The sequence below is a fragment of the Pseudorca crassidens genome, chromosome 3 (assembly GCF_039906515.1).
Source record: "Pseudorca crassidens isolate mPseCra1 chromosome 3, mPseCra1.hap1, whole genome shotgun sequence".
Taxonomy (NCBI): Eukaryota; Metazoa; Chordata; class Mammalia; order Artiodactyla; family Delphinidae; genus Pseudorca; species Pseudorca crassidens.
Window position 1 is genome coordinate 43,198,615 of NC_090298.1, and position 18,183 is coordinate 43,216,797.

At 36.5% G+C, this 18,183-nt stretch overlaps 1 protein-coding gene across 17 annotated transcripts in view; it reads right to left on the reverse strand.

The window, feature by feature from the left end:
* Window positions 1-18,183, reverse strand: part of SLC38A9 (solute carrier family 38 member 9) — a 109,829-nt gene that overhangs the window by 67,647 nt on the left and 23,999 nt on the right. For 14 of the 17 annotated variants that reach the window (XR_010941963.1, XR_010941961.1, XR_010941960.1 and 11 more), the window contains one exon: window positions 11,916-12,063. Coding sequence is in view for 10 of the 17 variants with exons in the window: in XM_067730690.1 (XP_067586791.1) it covers window positions 11,916-12,019 (104 nt within the window). In the remaining 7 variants the exon portion in view is untranslated. Of the gene's footprint in view, window positions 1-10,045; window positions 10,212-11,915; window positions 12,064-15,150; window positions 15,173-18,183 lie in introns of those variants that run through there. The other 3 variants (XM_067730691.1, XM_067730695.1, XM_067730694.1) reach the window with 3 other exon arrangements.

Sequence of the window (18,183 nt, forward strand, 5' to 3'; positions counted from 1 at the left end):
TTTTACTATTCCTTGAAACCTGGTACTTACCCCTTATTTATCACTCCTAGCTTCAGTCACTATCTCTACAGTTTATGGCAGTTAAAATCCTTGGATGACCTTGCCAAAGAACTCTAGGCTTGCTGCAAGGGCATGAGGTTCAGGGGGAGGCTGGAGGTTGTTCTGTTGTCCAAAAGGCTACTTTGATTAGAAAAACTTCATTAAAAGCAACTGTGAGGGTGGAGTGAAATTAAGGTGAGTGGGCCTCACTTTTTTAACTTCTCTAAAAGCAAGGCAAGAGGTATCCTAGGGGTCACAGCAGAAGTACCAGTCCCTGTGGCTGCTTACACCTGAGTCCAGAGTCTCTCCTTGCAGACTAGAGGTTGGTAGCCAAGGATACACAGGACAAATCTGGTCCATGGCCTGTTTTCATAAATAAAGTTTTATTGGAACACAGCAAGGCCTGTGCGATTACGTGTTATCTAAGGCTGCTTTCACTCCACAATGGCAAAATTGAGTCCATATGCCCACAAAGCCTAAAATATTTACTATCTGGCTCTTTACAGAAAAAAATAGTTTGCTGACTCCTGCCCTAGACCACTGAATGTTCTTACACAGAGCAATGCCTGCACCGAAACCCCCAAAGCACCTAGCCATCAGTACCATAGATGACCTCATTCTACTCCTGGCTGGGCTTAGCCATACTCTACAGCATAGTTACTCGCTGGGATATGATCCCATGGGTTCTTTGTAATGCTGGATCAGGATGGGTTAAATCAGTATTTTTTTCCTAATGAAAATTGAGTACTGAGTTAAAAAAAAATATATGTGTGTGTGTTTGTATATATACATAACAAGCCAAATATTTATAAACCCTCGTCGTAGTGATTCCCGTCCTTTTTTTTTGCTGAGGGTCTATCTCCTTTCCCAAAGTGTCTGGCACCAAAAAAGAACTTAGTGAATGTTTACTGACAAAAGGAAGGAATACAAGAACAAAAGGAAGGGAGGAAGGAAGTAGAGAGGGAAGGACAGAAGCAGAGAACAAGAGAAACAGGTAGGCAGGCAGGCTGGCAACTTGGGAATAGCTTACAATTGCAATTGCAATTATTATGAGCACTCAACAGAAATTTAAACTGAAAAAGTAGCACATTAAATTGTATATAGTATATGAGCTCATAAAATATCATAGAAAAGGATAGAAAAAAATATACTAAAATGTTTTAACAACACTTGCCTCTATGTGATGGGAATATATTTCTTTATGCTTTTTTTCCCCAGAATATTCTCTATACAAGAACAAAACAAAATAACAAAACATCCCCTAAGTAGAGAAAAAAGATAATTTGTATCATCCTATAGAAGCACAGGTGATTTAAACATTGTTTCTAATAAAATGCGTTTTTCATTTTGTATATACTATTTTTATCCTAAATTATAGGAATCTTTATTTTCTGAATAACTTTTTTCTCATTATAAAAGTAGTACATTGTTTTTGTATGAGGATAATATAGAAGTTGTAGAAGAAAATAAAAACCACCCATTAGAAATAATCAGTTAACATTCTAGTATATTTTCAAATGAGTGTAGACCCACATACATGCACACAGGTGCACACACACACAAAATTAGTTTTACTTGTTTTTGAACTTTACATAAAGTGGAATCACACAATATGTATTTTTCTGTCTAGCTTCTTTTGCCAACATTATCTTTCTGAGATTTATCCATATTCTTGCGTGCAGCTGTAGACTGTTATAGCTGTGTAATATTCCATTACATGAAAATACAATTTATTTAACCATTCCTGGTTGGTGGGTATCTGGGTTGTTTCCAGTTTGGCACTCCTATGAATAACTCATAATCTATATTTTTGTACATGGCTTTTGGTGAAATGTGCACACATTTCTATTGATTATAAACAGTGTATACTCAATGTTAACAGATAATTACAAACCCTTTTCCAAAGTGATTATGCTAATTTACACTTACGCTAGTACTGCATGATCATTCCCATTGTTCTACATCCTTGCCTTGATTTGTTTTCATCATTGATTGATTTCTTACCTTAGGTTACTGTTTTTTGTTTCTTAGTTTTTAGTTTCAGATTTTCCATTATTTTTTTATTCAATAAATATTTTCCATGAATTTGGTTCTTTTTTACATTTCTAGTCAGTGCCAAAATTCTCAACCTTATTTCAGTTTCCCTGAACATATTAAACATAGTCTTTAAAAAGTCTGTTTCTGATAACTCCATTGTCTGGATCATCTGTCTATTGTGTATCAAGTCTCTTAATTTCTAATCATGTTGTCTCATCTTCTCTTATGCCTAGCTATTTTTGATTAAGTACCTGGCATAATACTTAATAAAATTCTAGTATACAGAAAACAGTATAAGTAAGTTGAAGCCTAGAATAATATTATTTTCTTTAGAAAGGGTTTACATTTGCTTTTGGGAGCCAATTTGAGACACTTAGCAGTCCTAGATTACCCTAATCCAGTTTTAGGGATTGAGATGAGTTAAAGTTGAGCTACAGTCCCTGAAAGAAGGCCATTCTATTTCCAGTTCACTCATATTTCTAGGCTTATAGACCTTAGGGCTTCCAACCTAAAGCTTGCATGGGGCCTACCTACTATTAGTGAACCCTGGATTCCAGTTTTTCTCCCTCTAGCCTTGTAAAGCTATTGAAAGCTCTGTCAATTTAATAGTCATTCAGCTAATAAACTGGAATTGGCAGATACCCTTGAGGAAATGCTGGACTCCCCTCTCTTCGTTTCCTCCTTCTTCTTGATCTAGACCCCATTATTCTTCATTGTTTTATCAGTTCTCCCATGTCTTTAGGCAGATTAAAAAAAATTTTTTTGGTCAGTTTTTCCAGTTATTCTCAGCAAGATGGTTGGTCCAAATTCCTTAATCTGCCCTTGTTGTAAGCAGAAATCCCCCATGCCCTCTTTAATTAAAAAAAAAAATTATTAAGATATTAATTCACATACCATAAAATTTACCCACTTAAAATGTACGATTCAATAGTTTTTAGAACATTTATGGAGTTGTGCCTCCATCACCATAATCAATTTTTGTTTTTTTCTTTTTTTTTGGCTCTGCCATGAGGCATACAGGATCTTAGTTCTCTGACCAGGGATCGAACCCATGCCCCGTGCAGTGGAAGCAGGGAGTCCTAACCATTGGACCGCGAGGGAAGTCCCACCATAATCAACTTTAGAACACTTTCATCACCCTCAAAAGAAATCATGGACTCCATTAACCCCTCTCTTCAGCCCCTGGCAGCCATTAATCTGCTTTCGGTCTCTATGACTTTACCTAATTTAAATAGTTTGTATAAACTGAATCATACAATATGTGTCTTTTGCTGTGTGGCCTCTTTCACATAGCATGGTTTCAAGGTTCATACATGTTGTAGCGTATATTGATATTTTAATTCTTTTTTACAGTCAAATAATATTCTGTTGTATGGATATATCACATTTGGTTTATACATATATCAACTGTAGGACATTTGGATTGTTTCCACTTTTGGCTATTATAAATGTTATGGACATTTCTTTATATTTGTGTGGACATATGTTTTCAATTCTCTTGGGTATATACCTAGGGGTGGAATTGTTAGGTCAAATGATAATTCTATATTTACATTTTTAAGAATTATCAAACTGTTTTTCAAAAGTGGCTATACCAAAAAAAAAAAAGTGGCTATACCAGTTGCAAAAGGAGTCACGGGTATGAAATGAATAGTTTGGGGAATACAGTCAGTGTAATATCTTTGTATGGTGACAGATCGTAACTAAACTTATCGTGCTGGTCATTTTAAAATGTACAGAAATATCAAATCACTATGTTATGTAATGGGAACTAACATAGTGTTGTATGTCAATTATACTTCAAAACCAAACAAATTCATAGAAAAAGAGACTGGATTTGTGGTTACCAGAGGCAGGGTGAGGGTGGGGAATGCATGAAGGCAGTGAAAAGCTACAAACTTTCAGTTACAAGATAAATAACTACTAGTGATGTAATGTACAACATGATAAATATAGTTAACATTTCTGTGTTACAGATGAAAGTTGTTAAGAGAGTAAATCCTAAGAGTTCTCATCATAAGGAAAAAAAATTTTTCTATTTTTTAAAGTTTGTATCTATATGAGATGGTGGATGTACACTAAACTTATTGTGACAATCATTTCATAATGTATGTAACTCAAATCATTATGGTGTATACCTTAAACTTATACAATGCTGGATGTCAATTATATCTCAAAAAACTGGAAGGAAAAGAGAGTGGCCATACCATGTTTCAATCCCACTAGCAACGTTTAACGACCATGCCCTCTTTTTAAGCAATTATTTTTAACACCCAAATTTACTAGCCTTAATAAAATAGACCAATTATTCCTCAATAAAGCTGAAATAAATAAAATAGAAAATATTCATAAAAATAGGGACTTCGCTGGTGGCTCAGCGCTTAAGAATCTGCCTGCCAATGCAGGGGACACAGGTTCGAGCTCTGGTCCGGGAAGATCCCACATGCCATAAAGCATAAAGCCATAAGCCCGTGCACCACAACTACTGAGCCTGCGCTCTAGAGCCCGTGAGCCACAACTACTGAGCCTGTGTGCCGCAACTACTAAAGCCCGCGTGCCTATAGCCCATGCTCTGCAACAAGAGAAGCCACCACAATGAGAAGCCTGCACCCCCACTCCCCAAAACTAGAGAAAGCCCGTGTGCTGCAACGAAGATCCAATGCAGCCAAAAATAAATAAATAAATTTATAAGAAAAATAATAAAAAATTAAAATAATTCTCTAACTATAATAAAGGAGAAACAAAATAAAATAACAAATTTTAATATGTAAGTTGTAGGCCATAACAACAAAGAATGAACACCAATGCCTACATCAATTTATAATGAATAAGACAGGATTTAAGAGAAGATTCAGCTATTCTACAGAAGAGGTATAAGAAAATAAAAAATCAGAGGTATTGGTAGATATAAAAACTCGTGTTAGAATAAACAAGTCATATATGAATTTGAGGAAATGCAAATTTCAATTTGATGAAATTCAAATGCAAATATGAGATATGAATTGTTGGAATTCAAATTCAAATTTGAGAGAAATAACCTTAATTGAAGTAGTGAGAACATGCCAAGATAAATTATAAACTAACTGAAATAGAAAAAATGAGGAAGTGTGATGCTGTTGCAATGAATCAGGCTTTTTAAATTAAGTATAGCACCAAAGTAATTTTCTATGTTACTGTATAGAAAACATATTTCCTCACTTAAAATGTTGAGGCATTCACTTCTCTCTTAATATTTAAAAGATCTTGGAAACCATACCTTGTGACAAAGGAATACAGAACAGATTGCAAGAAGAAATCTTAAAAAAAGAAGCCAGAGAAAAAAATGTAATAGCCTTTTGGAGACAATTTCAGACTAAGACTAAAAAATAACAGGCAAGCCAAAGATACATAATCTCAGTATGTTATTTTTACATCAGTTCCTTATCTTTGGGTTACAGTCATCCATTAGGCTTTTAACAAGATCCATAAATTTCATGTGCTTCCATAATTTTAAAACACTTGATTTTAAGTCTTTGTTAAAAGGAGTTTCACTTTTCTTATTGTACATTTGCAATTGGTTTCATTGCTTTTGCAGTAATAGTATAATTACTTGTGAAAGGAAAATCCAAATGGAGTTGGTATTGCTGAGAGCTCTCTAAAATGGAGCCAGGAAGCCATAAGGAATTGTGACTTACGCATGTCTCAGCCTGGATGGAGTGTGACCTTTTGACCTTCCAATCAAGTCATCCAGAACATATGCCAGAAACTCAAGATACTTATTGGATCCTTACCCTAAAATAACTAGTGACAGTCTATCTACCTGTAGGACCCCTATCCTAAAACAACTTGTGAGTCCTTAAGGATAAATCACAATCCTTCCCAGGCAATTTTTAACAACCTCGTGGCTTTTTGTCTTTATAAGCCCCTGACTCTTTTTCTTCCTCAGAACACTCTTTCAGGATTACCCAAATCTGTGTCTCCCGAATTATAATTTTAAGACCCCCCCCAATAAACTCTTTTCTTATTTGCAGCCCCCTGCATTATTTTTTTTTGGTTTACACACTAAAAGCCTTTTCAACTATATACTTGGAGATGTTATAATACTGAGTAGACAGAGAAAGATGCTAGCCCAACTCTTCATACCCTTTCCTCCCAACAAAACACACTTGATTGGTGCTAATGAGCACCGGTCAAACTCATTAGGCTCCCTCTTTCTTCAGGCTTGTCCAAATAATGTCAATGAGGGAGGAAGAAAGGGAAGAAAATAAAGCATTAGTTTAGAGGCAACGAAGGAAACAGCAAAATCAGACAGACCAGAGAGAATAAAGAAAGAAATGGAAGCAACTCAGGCAAGCAGATATGGATACAAAAGGATAGTTAAGCAAACAAAGACATCTGGAAAGAGAGACAGAAGTAAAAGAACCTATGAACTTGAGAGAATAAAAAGGTTCTGATGGGACTAGAAATAAGATCCCATTCTAACAAAGTCCATAGTTAGATTTATTTATTTATTTATTTATTTAAATCAATTAATTTATTCTTGGCTGCATAGGGTCTTCGTTGCTGTGCGCAGGTTTTCTCTAGTTGTGGCGAGAGGGGGCTACTCTTCGTTGCGGTGCGCTGGCTTCTCACTGCAGTGGCCTCTCCCGCTGCAGAGCATCGGCTCTAGGCACATGGGCTTCAGTAGTTGTGGCACACGGGCTCAGTTGCTCCACGGCATGTGGGATCTTCCCGGACCAGGGCTTGAACCCATGTCCCCTGCATTGGCAGGAGGATTCTTAACCAGTGCACCACCAGGGAAGTCCCTTTAGTTAGATTTAAAGCATCTCTGAATCCATGGCCAGGGTTGCTCTCTTCAAGCGTTTAGCAAAAAGAGTTCCACTGGAGAAAAATAATGGTGGAGAGTGGGGAGAAGAGAGGTTAGAGAAGTGGACTAAAAAGGGAGAGAAAAGAGGAGAGGGAAGAGAGTAGGGAGAAAAGGAGGAAGGAGAGGGAAGGGTACAGAAGTTGTAATACAATCAGCAAGTTGGTATCAGCTCCATGGCACTGATAAATGGTTAAGGGCCCTGGTCCTGTCTATTTAACATAGATGGCAAGTTCCTCAAAATGCAATTTATGCAGCTCTGGAAACCAGTCCTCCTGGGAAAACTACTTTTCTAGCTCTGTATAAATCCCCAACTATGAAACTACCAAGCCTCAATAATCACTGTTATTGGTCCAGGGCACATTAATAGATAAACTCTTCACTTTGTTATGCGCCCCCCGACCCAGGACCACAAATACCAAAAAGAATCAATTCAGCCTGCTATTCAGCGATAGTATTATTGACAGATGAAAGTGAGAGGCCAGTTTACAGATGTGTAGACAAGTAGACACTCTAAAAAAAAAAAAATAGGGGCCATAAGCATGCTTAGTATGTTTGAAGGGCACCCGGAACTGCCTATTTTCAATGTCTACCTCTACCCCACTGGCTTACCAGAGTACTTGAAATGTTATCAATTAGAAAAATCTAACCTTTAGGTTAGGCTTTTATTTATTTATTTAATTTATTTATTTTTGTCCGTGTTGGGTCTTCGTTGCTGCGCGTGGGCTTTCTCTAGTTGCAGTGAGAGGGGGCTACTCTTCATTGTGGCGCCCGGGCTTCTCATTGCGGTGGCTTCTCTTGTTGCAGAGAACAGGCTCTAGGCACGTGGGCTTCAGTACTTGTGGTGTGTGGGCTCAGTAGTTGTGGCTCACGGTCTCTGGAGCACAGGCTCAGTAGTTGTGGTGCACGGGCTTAGCTGCTCCGCGGCATGTGGGATCTTCCCAGACCAGGGCTTGAACCCGTGTCCTCTTCATTGGCAGGCAGATTCTTAACCACTGTGCCACCAGGGAAGCCCTAGGTTAGGCTTTTATATTCTAGGATTCTCCTTATTAAAATGCAAACAGCCATGGAAAAGTAATAGAGTAGGTCTTTGACACATCAGATTGTTTGCCATCGTAACACCTAAACAGACAAGAAAGCCCTGCACGAATAGGACAGATAAGCACTAGTGAATAAGGGGAGGAAGAAAAAGTATAACTTACAAAGCACTGTCTAGAGGAAATTTTTGAGTGAATTCCCTGAGAAAAACTGGGTATGTAGAGAGGAGCAAGAAAGCCCTAGGTCCTGGGAAAAAAGGAAGAGGAAACAGAGTTTGAAAAAATGGAAAAAGGGAAGTGCAAAGCCAAATTAACCACTTCACAATTTGGTTTCAGGCTGGCTGGAGTGGTCAACTCCCAAAGGTCATAATCCCAGAGTAGCAGCAAAGCATGAAGCAATCCTGAATACCAGGTCTAATATTTGGTTACCAGAAAGTCTGGGAAAAGCAGGAAAACAATCTCTAAGACCAGTGATTGCCAATGGAATATTATCAAATACAGTATAGCAGATTTCTAAACCTTCCTGTCCTGCCACCCACATTCCTCACTCCACACCAAACCAGGTAAAAAAAACTAATAGGGGAGGGGAGGGGAGGAGAGGGGAGGGGAGTGGAGGCATGCAGAGGGAAAAGTGGATTTGTATAGTTTGCAAAAGGTCCCTAAATAATCCAAATAATTATGACATGTATCATTCCTCTACAGTGACAAGCTCCTTCTTCCACCTAAGTCTAATTAGACCCCAGGTCCAACAAAATGATAAGCAGGTCCAGCACGTTATCTTTTAGTCCAAAGCAGTTCTTAAAATTCTTATATTTGAACCAAAACATAATTTTGACTGCCACCTAGTGGAAGAGATAAAGTCAACCACAAACTAAACTGAGGATAAGCAATCTAAAATTATCAAACGTTGTTCTTTATATTCTAACAGCCTAAGACAGTTTCCAAAAGTGTGGTTATATGTAAGATGATTTTAGGTAGCACAAGGATAAACGCTATTTTAACTACTTGGTATTTACTGCAATGCATATTAGAAAAAAGTATAAACAATACTTCATTTCACGAATACATGAAGATGAGGCTAAATTAACCCTAATTTTTCAACATTAATAAATTTTTAAAAATATTAAATTATAATATTACACAGGTGGTACTGGGATATCACCAAAGTCATAAGGTGACTCTAAAATGACTGAAGTTTTGGAAATAGTTGTCTAAGTTGGTTCTTCTAATTGAAGACACTTCCTTCACTGTGTTTGAGATTTATGTATATAAAGTGAAGTAACAATGTTTTAAGGTACTCCTGTTTTTTTCCTCATCAAATAAGTTTCTGAAATTATTTCACAAGCAAATTAGCATTCAATACTGCTAAACCCCTATAAATATTTGCCTTCCTTAAAACATGCTTACCTAGATAGTTATCCTGATTGAAAATAGTTGATTCCCTCTTATTTTGACAAGTTTCATTATAGAAAATATATTTCCATTTAACCTACACGGTTAAACAAATTCTCAGAGAACTGTTTGAACTCCTGCCAACCTACTGCAGTGGAATACACTTTAATGACCTATGTTCTATTGTCACAGTGGTCAATTATTTATCATAGAATTTAGAGGTTTCAAGAAAATCCTGAGCATTTAATCAGCATTCATTAGTCCTTGTATTCACTGATATTGGAACATATAAGTGAAAATTACAAGATTCATTTCATTATCTTCTCTGATGGCCACCTTAAATGACAAAGATAAATTTGTCATGTGATAAATTTCACACTGCTCTAGCTGCAAAAAAGACTAAAAAATTAAGTATCTGGAAAATGGAAATGGGATTATCAAGACTAGCTTAAACCAATCCTCCTTCATCTCCTGGATTGGAAACTACTTCGACCCTTAACACGGTTAGGCTTCCGCTGGCAAAGAGGTGGGGTTGATGAATAGTTGGGCATTTCCCAAATAGTAATCTGCCACACGTCCCACCTCAAGCACTCAGTTTCCTTCTGAGGAGGCAACCACTCTTACAGTTTCCCATTTATTCCCCCAGAGTCATTTATACATATTTGTATAATATATAACTTGTTAATGTTGTTTTTACCTAAATGGTAGTATACTATATACACTGCTCTGCACTTCACTTTTTTCATTTAACAAAATAAGTTGAAGACTTGTTCCATTTTGATATGTAATAAAGCTACTTCCTTCTTTTCAATGGGTGAAAAATATTCCATTGTATCAATGTGCCATAATTTATTTATCCAGTCCTATAAGAAAAGACATTTTAGTTGTTTTCAAACTTTTGCTATTATAAAAAATAGTGCATTAAACAACCTTGTGCATATATTATTTGACATTGCAAATTAATACTTAGAAATGAAATTATTGGGCCATGTAAACTTTGGAATTGGTTGCTGGCATGTTTTTTGGTGAGGGGCAGATCACATTAATTTTATGGATTAAAATTTAAAGAGCATGACATTTTATTTTAGAGTCTTCCCTACTGAGACCAGTATATGCCTTTTTGTTACATGTCTTATCTTATTAATGCTAATATGCACATTTAATCATTTCTAAAATATGGATGCATCTCATAATTCAGGACATCTTTTAATCACTGTCAGCCAGGTGGCAGTCATGAAAGTAATTATTTCTGGTGGCACGAAGGTAACTGTCACCTGTGATCGTTTCAGTCATCAAACCATTTAGGGACCATTTAAGGAAGAAATGTGAGCCACAGTGTTTAGAAAGCTTTCTGTGACACCTTCTGGTAAGATCAGGAAAGTGCAAGCATCAAAACTAAAAAGTGTCAGTGACTAGGAAGAAACACTATCAATGTTCTCAGTGATACTAAGGACAATTTTGCGTGGGCAGGGAAAAAAACACTGATTTTGATGAATGCAAGTCAAAAAGTGATTCAGAAGAATTAGACTCTATATGCGAAGAATCAGATTTGTAATATCTTAACCAATATATTTTGTTTATATTTTTATTTTTATAATTACAAGAGTTCTTCTAGTAAACATCAAAATAAAATTCTAAGTCCAAAGAAATTGTTGCATCAGAGGTATGGGTAGCAGTTTATGTATTATATTAAAAACAAAAACAACAGGGACTTCCCTGGCGGCGCAGTGGTTAAGACTCTGCACTCCCAATGCAGGGGGCCCGGGTTCGATCCCTGGTCAGGGAACTAGATCCCACAGGCATGCCACAACTAAGAGTTTGCATGCCACAACTAAGGAGCCCAGCTGCCACAACAAAGACATGGCGAAACCAAATAAATAAATAAATAGTTAAAAAAAAAGCAGCACAACTTATAATCAGCATCTCAGATTTGAAGAAATATTCTACATGTTATTTTAGGTCTCTCAGTAGTATTTTAAAGTTTCTCTCATATAGATTTTGCACATCCTTAAGGCTATTCCTATCTATTTTATCTTTTTCTTCATTATATTTTCTCATCAGAATGCTATTTATTTTTGCCTGTTTTGTAAACAACCACGTTACTGAATTGTCTTATTATTTATAATAATTTTTCAGTGGATTCTTTTGGGTTTTCCAGGTATGCAATGAAATAAATTTTAAACTCTACTTATCTTAAACTATCTGCTGGAATTTAAGCTCAATGAAGGTAAGGATTACGTATTACTTTTACTGTTCTATCCCCAGCACCTCGCATATTACCTTGCACAAATCAGATAATCAATATGTATTTGTTAAATGAATTATATGCATCTTACTTCATAAAACTTCCCAACCACCCCTGACAGACAAGTGGAGTTTAGTATAAAAAGTCAGATATAAGTGAGAAAAGAGTATTTATATTTATTCTCTACCACATACAAACATACAGATCCTGTAAGAAACTGGATATTTTATAAGCAAAGTTATATATATTTGGTTATAATTAGTTGTATATTAATAATTAAAAACCTTAATTATAAAATAAATATTTTATTTTAAACACTTACCTTTTGGATCTTATATCTGATGAATCAAACTGGATATTCATAGGTCCAGGATTTATTTCATTATCTACCTCAGGGATGAGAAGATGGCTAGAATCACTATCCATATTTGCCACTTTTTCTCAGACTCTAAGCACTGAAGAAGTCAGTCCTATAATAAATCAGAAAAGAGAAACAATTTAAAGTTTAATTTAAAAAATATTTTATTAATAGGTAATATATTTGCATGCATAAGAAATTGAAAAAACACAGGAATTTGCTGAAGATATCTTAATGAGCTACATGCCTAAAATATTTATATTATCAGAAAACTGTTAAGTTGAAATGGAGTTACTGCTTATTTTTCAGCTTAGTAAAAAAGAAGCAGGGCAATCCATTTCCAGTAATAAAATAGATTAGGCTACTTGGACTCATTTTCCTGCAGAAAACAACTAAAAATACTGGATAAAATATTATTATTATTTTTTTAAATCAGAGATCTCATACGTTCATTTTATTTTATTTTTTTTGTCTGTGAAATATATTAAAACTTTGCTGATGACAGCTGGAAATCAAAACATTAAAACTTTTAACATAATAAAATAGCTGTGTTTGTGAAGATCTTTTAAAAGTTTCCTAAACCAATAAGAGAGAAAAATTAAAAAGTAGTGAATATAATACAAATTAAACATCAATTGAAAATAGGAGTCAGTGTGTTAAAAAAAAAATTAAGAGGTTGGTCAGGTATAAAGGAAGTCATCTTAAATTTCTAATACTGTTACAGTATGTACAGCACAGCTGAGGTAGGGTGATGGACAATATGACCTCTTGAAGCCCTTTACAATCTTTGTTGTTGTTGTTGTTTTATAATTTAATTTAATTTATTTTTTTATACAGCAGGTTGGATACAATATTTTTTAAAAATTTTTGAAAAGCACCTTTTAGTAAGGAAAAGCAGGCCATTTGCAGGTGAATTTAAGGAACCTAGAAAGTAAGTAGCTCAAAGAAGTTGCTTCTGCTCTGAGGGTATTTGCTGTGCCAGGAGAAACTGGGCTGAGGTTTTCAAGACCTTGTGAAGTATTAAGAAAATAGAAGACAAAACCCAAGATTCACCCAAAGTAAGGAACGACTGTAGTAAGAAATCATCTCCTCTCCGTACTTCCCATACAGCTGGGACTACAAAGAACTTTACCATCAGATTAGGAGTTAACAAGAAGTAAAAGTGCCTCACTCCCTCACAAAGGAATAACAAACAAGTTTTCTTGACAATGACTACAGCCTGTGTGTGTGTGTGTGTGTGTGTGTGTGTGTGTGTGTGTGTGTGTGCGCGCGCGCGCTTGAGGGAAATACTATATACCACAAACTGCACCTCATATGGATTTGCAAGGTGATCAAAGAACACTTAAACCTGTGTATATAATTTCAGGTTACTTGCTTGGTAGAGCTTATAGGCAATTGGTCGAAGCAAATGTAAATCTTTTCTATGAGGATACAGAAAAGATTGATCCTAGGCCTCAAAAGACTTGCTAACAATCTTTCAAGAACAATGAACAGTACATAGTCAAAAATAACCTAGCATATAAAGAAACAAAGTACTATTAGTGAGAACCAGAAGAAATAGCAGAAACAGATCCACAAAGGCTTCAACTATAGGGATATCAGAATAAGATTATAAAATAATTATGTTTCCTATGTTTAAACAAATAAAGGAAAAAGTGGACATTTTCAAAAAGTAACAGCATATTTGAAAAGGACCAGAATGAATGTTTAGGCCTAAATAAATAAAAAAAAAGAAAAAATATAGTAACACAAAATGTAATAGCCAAAATTTAAAACTCAATGGATGTATTTTAAAGTTGAAGAGAGGGCGTTGGCAACATGGTAGAATATAAAGCTACCTTTATCTTTCCCCTTCAACCAGTAAACCAGTAAAACATCCACAAAACAACAAAGGTGCCTCTGCCCAACATACTAGGATGCTGGAGAATCCCACACATCTGTACATCTACAAGTGAGTGGACCGGAACACACAGAGCAGGGGAACTGAGGGAGGGAGAAACCAAGGGAAGAGCAAAGGCAGTGCCTGTAATCCTACCCCTCTGGCTACAGCAGCTGAGACTGCAGCCCCAGAGTACTGGGTAGCAGCAGGGGAGGCAGGGCACATGACTCCTGCCTCAACAGCCCCCATGGCCACAGAGGCAGAGACGTAGAACCTTACAACACTGAAAACAGCAAAGGCGCCCATGCAATCCTGGCTCTTCTTCCCTTTCGTCTCCCTCCCCCCTGCAGTGTCAGAGTCTGTGACTCAGGAGACCCTGGATGAGAAGGAAGAGTCCACCGTCCTGGCTGATGATGCCAGTGACAGTAGCAGAAGCAACGCACCAACAACCCTGGAGGCACAAGAAGCAATAATGAGGACCCAGGGTAATGCCACTAACAGAGGTGATGGACGATGGAGAGTAAGAGCTCAAATATATAACCAGAGTTGGCTCAAGTAAGAAAAACCAAAAGATTGTGCTATAGCACCACCTACTGGAAAGAAAAAGAAAGGCCTCAATTTCTAATCTGTTTAACTCATTATAATCAAGCAAAAATGTAAAAAAAAAAAAAAAAAATGTGCCTGTGGAGAAACAGCTCAAATGTGCCTTCGGAGAAACAGCTCAAGTGTGCCTGCGGAGAAACAGCTCATCAGGCACCATGAACCACAGTAACAGTGCACTACAAAAAGAAAATGACAATCCTCCAGAAACCAAACATAAAGTCATGCAATATTGTGATCTAATTGATAGAGAGTTCAAAATAGCTGTTATGAAGACACTCGACAAGCTACAAGTTTTCTTGTAGAAAGGCAGTTTCAATGAACTCAGGAATAAAATTAATGAACAAAAGTAACAAAGAGATTGAAACTAAAAAAGACCTAAACGGAAATTCTAGAGCTGAAGAATTCAATAAATGAGATGAAGAATGAAGTAGAAAGCAATGGAAATAGAGCAGACCAAATGGAAGAGAGAATTGTCAAGCTTGAAGACAGAAATCTAGAAATGATACAAGAGCAAAGAGAAATAAGATTTTTTTTTTTAATGAGGAAATTCTACAAGAGCTATCCGATTCTTTTAGGAAGGGCAACATTAGGGTAGTGGGTATCCCAGAAGAGAGAAGGGAACAGAGTTTACTTAAAGAAATAATAGCTGAGAACTTCCCAAACCTGGGGAAGGAATTGGATATACAAATGTATGAAGCTAAGAGAACACCTAATTACCTCAATGCAAAAAGACCTTCTCCGAGACACATTATATTGAAATCATCGAAAGTCAATACAGGGCTTCCCTGGTGGCGCAGTGGTTGAGAGTCCGCCGGCTGATGCAGGGGACACAGGTTCGTGCCCCGGTCCGGGAAGATCCCACATGCCGCGGAGCGGCTGGGCCCATGAGCCATGGCCGCTGAGCCTGCGCGTCCGGAGCCTGTGCTCCGCAACGAGAGAGGCCACAACAGTGAGAGGCCCGCGTACCGCAAACAAACAAACAAACAAACAAAACAAAACAAAAGTCAATACAAAGAAAAAATTTTAAGGGCATCCAGGGGAAAAAGGATGATAACGTACAAAGGAACCCCCATTTTACTGTCAGCAGATTTCTCACCAGAAACTCTACAGGCCAGGAGGGAGTGGGATTATATTCTCAAAATACCATGAAAGATAAAAACTTTCACCCAAGAATACCCTATCCAGCAAAGTTATCATTCAGATATGAAGGAGAAATAAAGACTTCCCCAGATAAACAAAAGCTGAGGGAGTTCATCAACACTAGACCTGTCTTATAAGAAATGTTGAAAGGAGCTGTTTTACCAGAAACTAAAAGGCAAAAGTACACAGCATTTTGAGTAAGGTGATAAATATATGAAATCAGAAAATTGCAACTCTTTATTAGAATAGGTTTGTAAACACTTTATTATAGTGGAAAGGTAAAGGGGGGGAATAGAAAAAAATTTCAATTTGGTAACAAACTCACAATATAAAAAGGGATAGTTTGAGACAACAAAAACACAAAAGGGGAAGAGGAAAAGGACAGAATCCATATAGGTAAATGTAGCTAAGATGCTATCAGCAGGGACTTCCCTGGTGGCGCAGTGGTTAAGAATCCACCTGCCAATGCAGGGGACATGGGTTCAATCCCTGGTCTGGGAAGATCCCACTTGCCTCAGAACAACTAAGCCCATGCGCCACAACTACTGAGCCTGAGCTCTAGAGCCTGTGAGCCACAACTACTGAAACCCATGTGCCTAGAGCCCATGTTCCACAACAAGAGAAGCCACCACAAGGAGAGGCCCGTGCACCACAACGAAGAGTAGCCCCCGCTCACTGCAACTAGAGGAAGCCCGTGCCCAGCAACAAAGACCCAGTGCAGCCAAAAATAAATAAGTAAATAAATAAATAAATGAATTTAAAAAAAAAGATGCTACCAGCAGAAAACGTACTATTTTATGCATGACAATTTTATACAAACCCAATGGAAACCACAGAACATAAATCCAGAGCAAAGACATGACACATAAAAAAAGAGGAAACTGAGAAAAACATCATAGAAAAACACCAAACCAAAATGGTAGATGGAAACACAAGAAAAAAGCAATAATGGAGATGTAGAATAACCAGAAAACAAAAGATAAAATGGCGATACTGTCTTCATCTATCAATAATCACCTAATTGTAAATGGACTGAATTCACCAATTCAAAGACACAAAGTGGCTGGATAGGATAATTCATCAAGAAGACATTACAGCAAAGTGATTCAGTTATACATACGTGTGTGTGTGTACACACACACACACACACACACAAACATATATTCTTTTTTAGATTCTGTTCCCTTATAGGTATTACAAAATACTGAGTATAGTTCCCTGTGCTATACTTCAATAAAAAATTAAATTAAATTTTAAAAAAAGACATCACAGTTACTAATATACATGCACCTAACATAGGAACACCAAAACATATAAAACAATTATTAACAGACCTAAAGGGAGAAATTGAGAGCAACACAATAATATTAGGGGACTTCTAACACCTCACTTACATCAAAGGATAGATCAACTGAGGAAGTCAACTGAGAAACAGTGGCCTTAAATGAAACGTTAAACCAGGTGGATTTGATAGATTTGTACAGAACATTCCATCCAAATGCAGAATACACATTCTTCTCAAGTGCACATGAAACTTTCTCAAATGACAGACCATATGTTGGGAAACAAAATAAGTCTCAATAAATTTAACAAGACTGAAATTATATCAAGTATATTTTCCAGTCACCATGGTATGGAACTAGAAATCAACTACAAACAAAAGCTGGAAAATATATGGAGACTAAACAACATGCTACAGTACAACTATTGGGTCAAAGAAGAAGTCAAAAGAGAAATCAAAAATTACCTGAAAATAAATGAAAATGAAAATACATCAAACCAAAATCTTCGGGATGCAACAAAAGTGGTACTAAGAGGGAAGTTTATAGCAATACAGAACTACCTTAAGAAACAAGAAAAATCTGAAATACTTTATCTTTCACCTAAAAAAACCAGAAAAAAGAGAACAAATAAAACCCAAAGTCAGTAGAAGGAGGGAAATAATATTGATCAGAGTGGAAATAAGTGAAATAGACTAAAAAGGCAATAAAAAAGATCAATGAAACCAAGAGCTGGTTCTTTGAAAAGATAAACAAACCTTTAGCTAGACATAGTAAGGAAAAAATGCTGATAAATAAAACTACAAATGAAAGAGGAGAAATAACAACAGATACCATAGAAACAAAAAGGATTATAAGAGATTATGAACAGTCATACACCAACAAATTGGACAACCTAGAAGGGACCAATTCTCAGAATCATACAATCTTCCGAGACTGAATCACAAAGAAATAGAAAATCTGAATAAACCAATCACTAGTGCAGAGATTGAAATAGTACTCAAAAAAGCTTCCAAAAACAATAGTCTGGGACCAGACAGCTTCACAGGTGAATTCCATCAAACATTCAAAGAAGATTTAATAACTATCCTTCTCAAACTCTTCCAAAATACCGAAGAGGAGGAAATGCTTCCCAACTCATTTTACGAGGCTAACATCACCCTGACACCAAAATCAGACAGAGACAACATAAAAAAAGAAAAATTATAGCCCAATATCTCCGATGATCATAGATACAAAAATCCTCAACAAAATATTTAGCAAACCAAATACATCAATACAGTAAAAAGATTATATGCCATCATCAGGTGGGATTTATTCCAGGCATGCA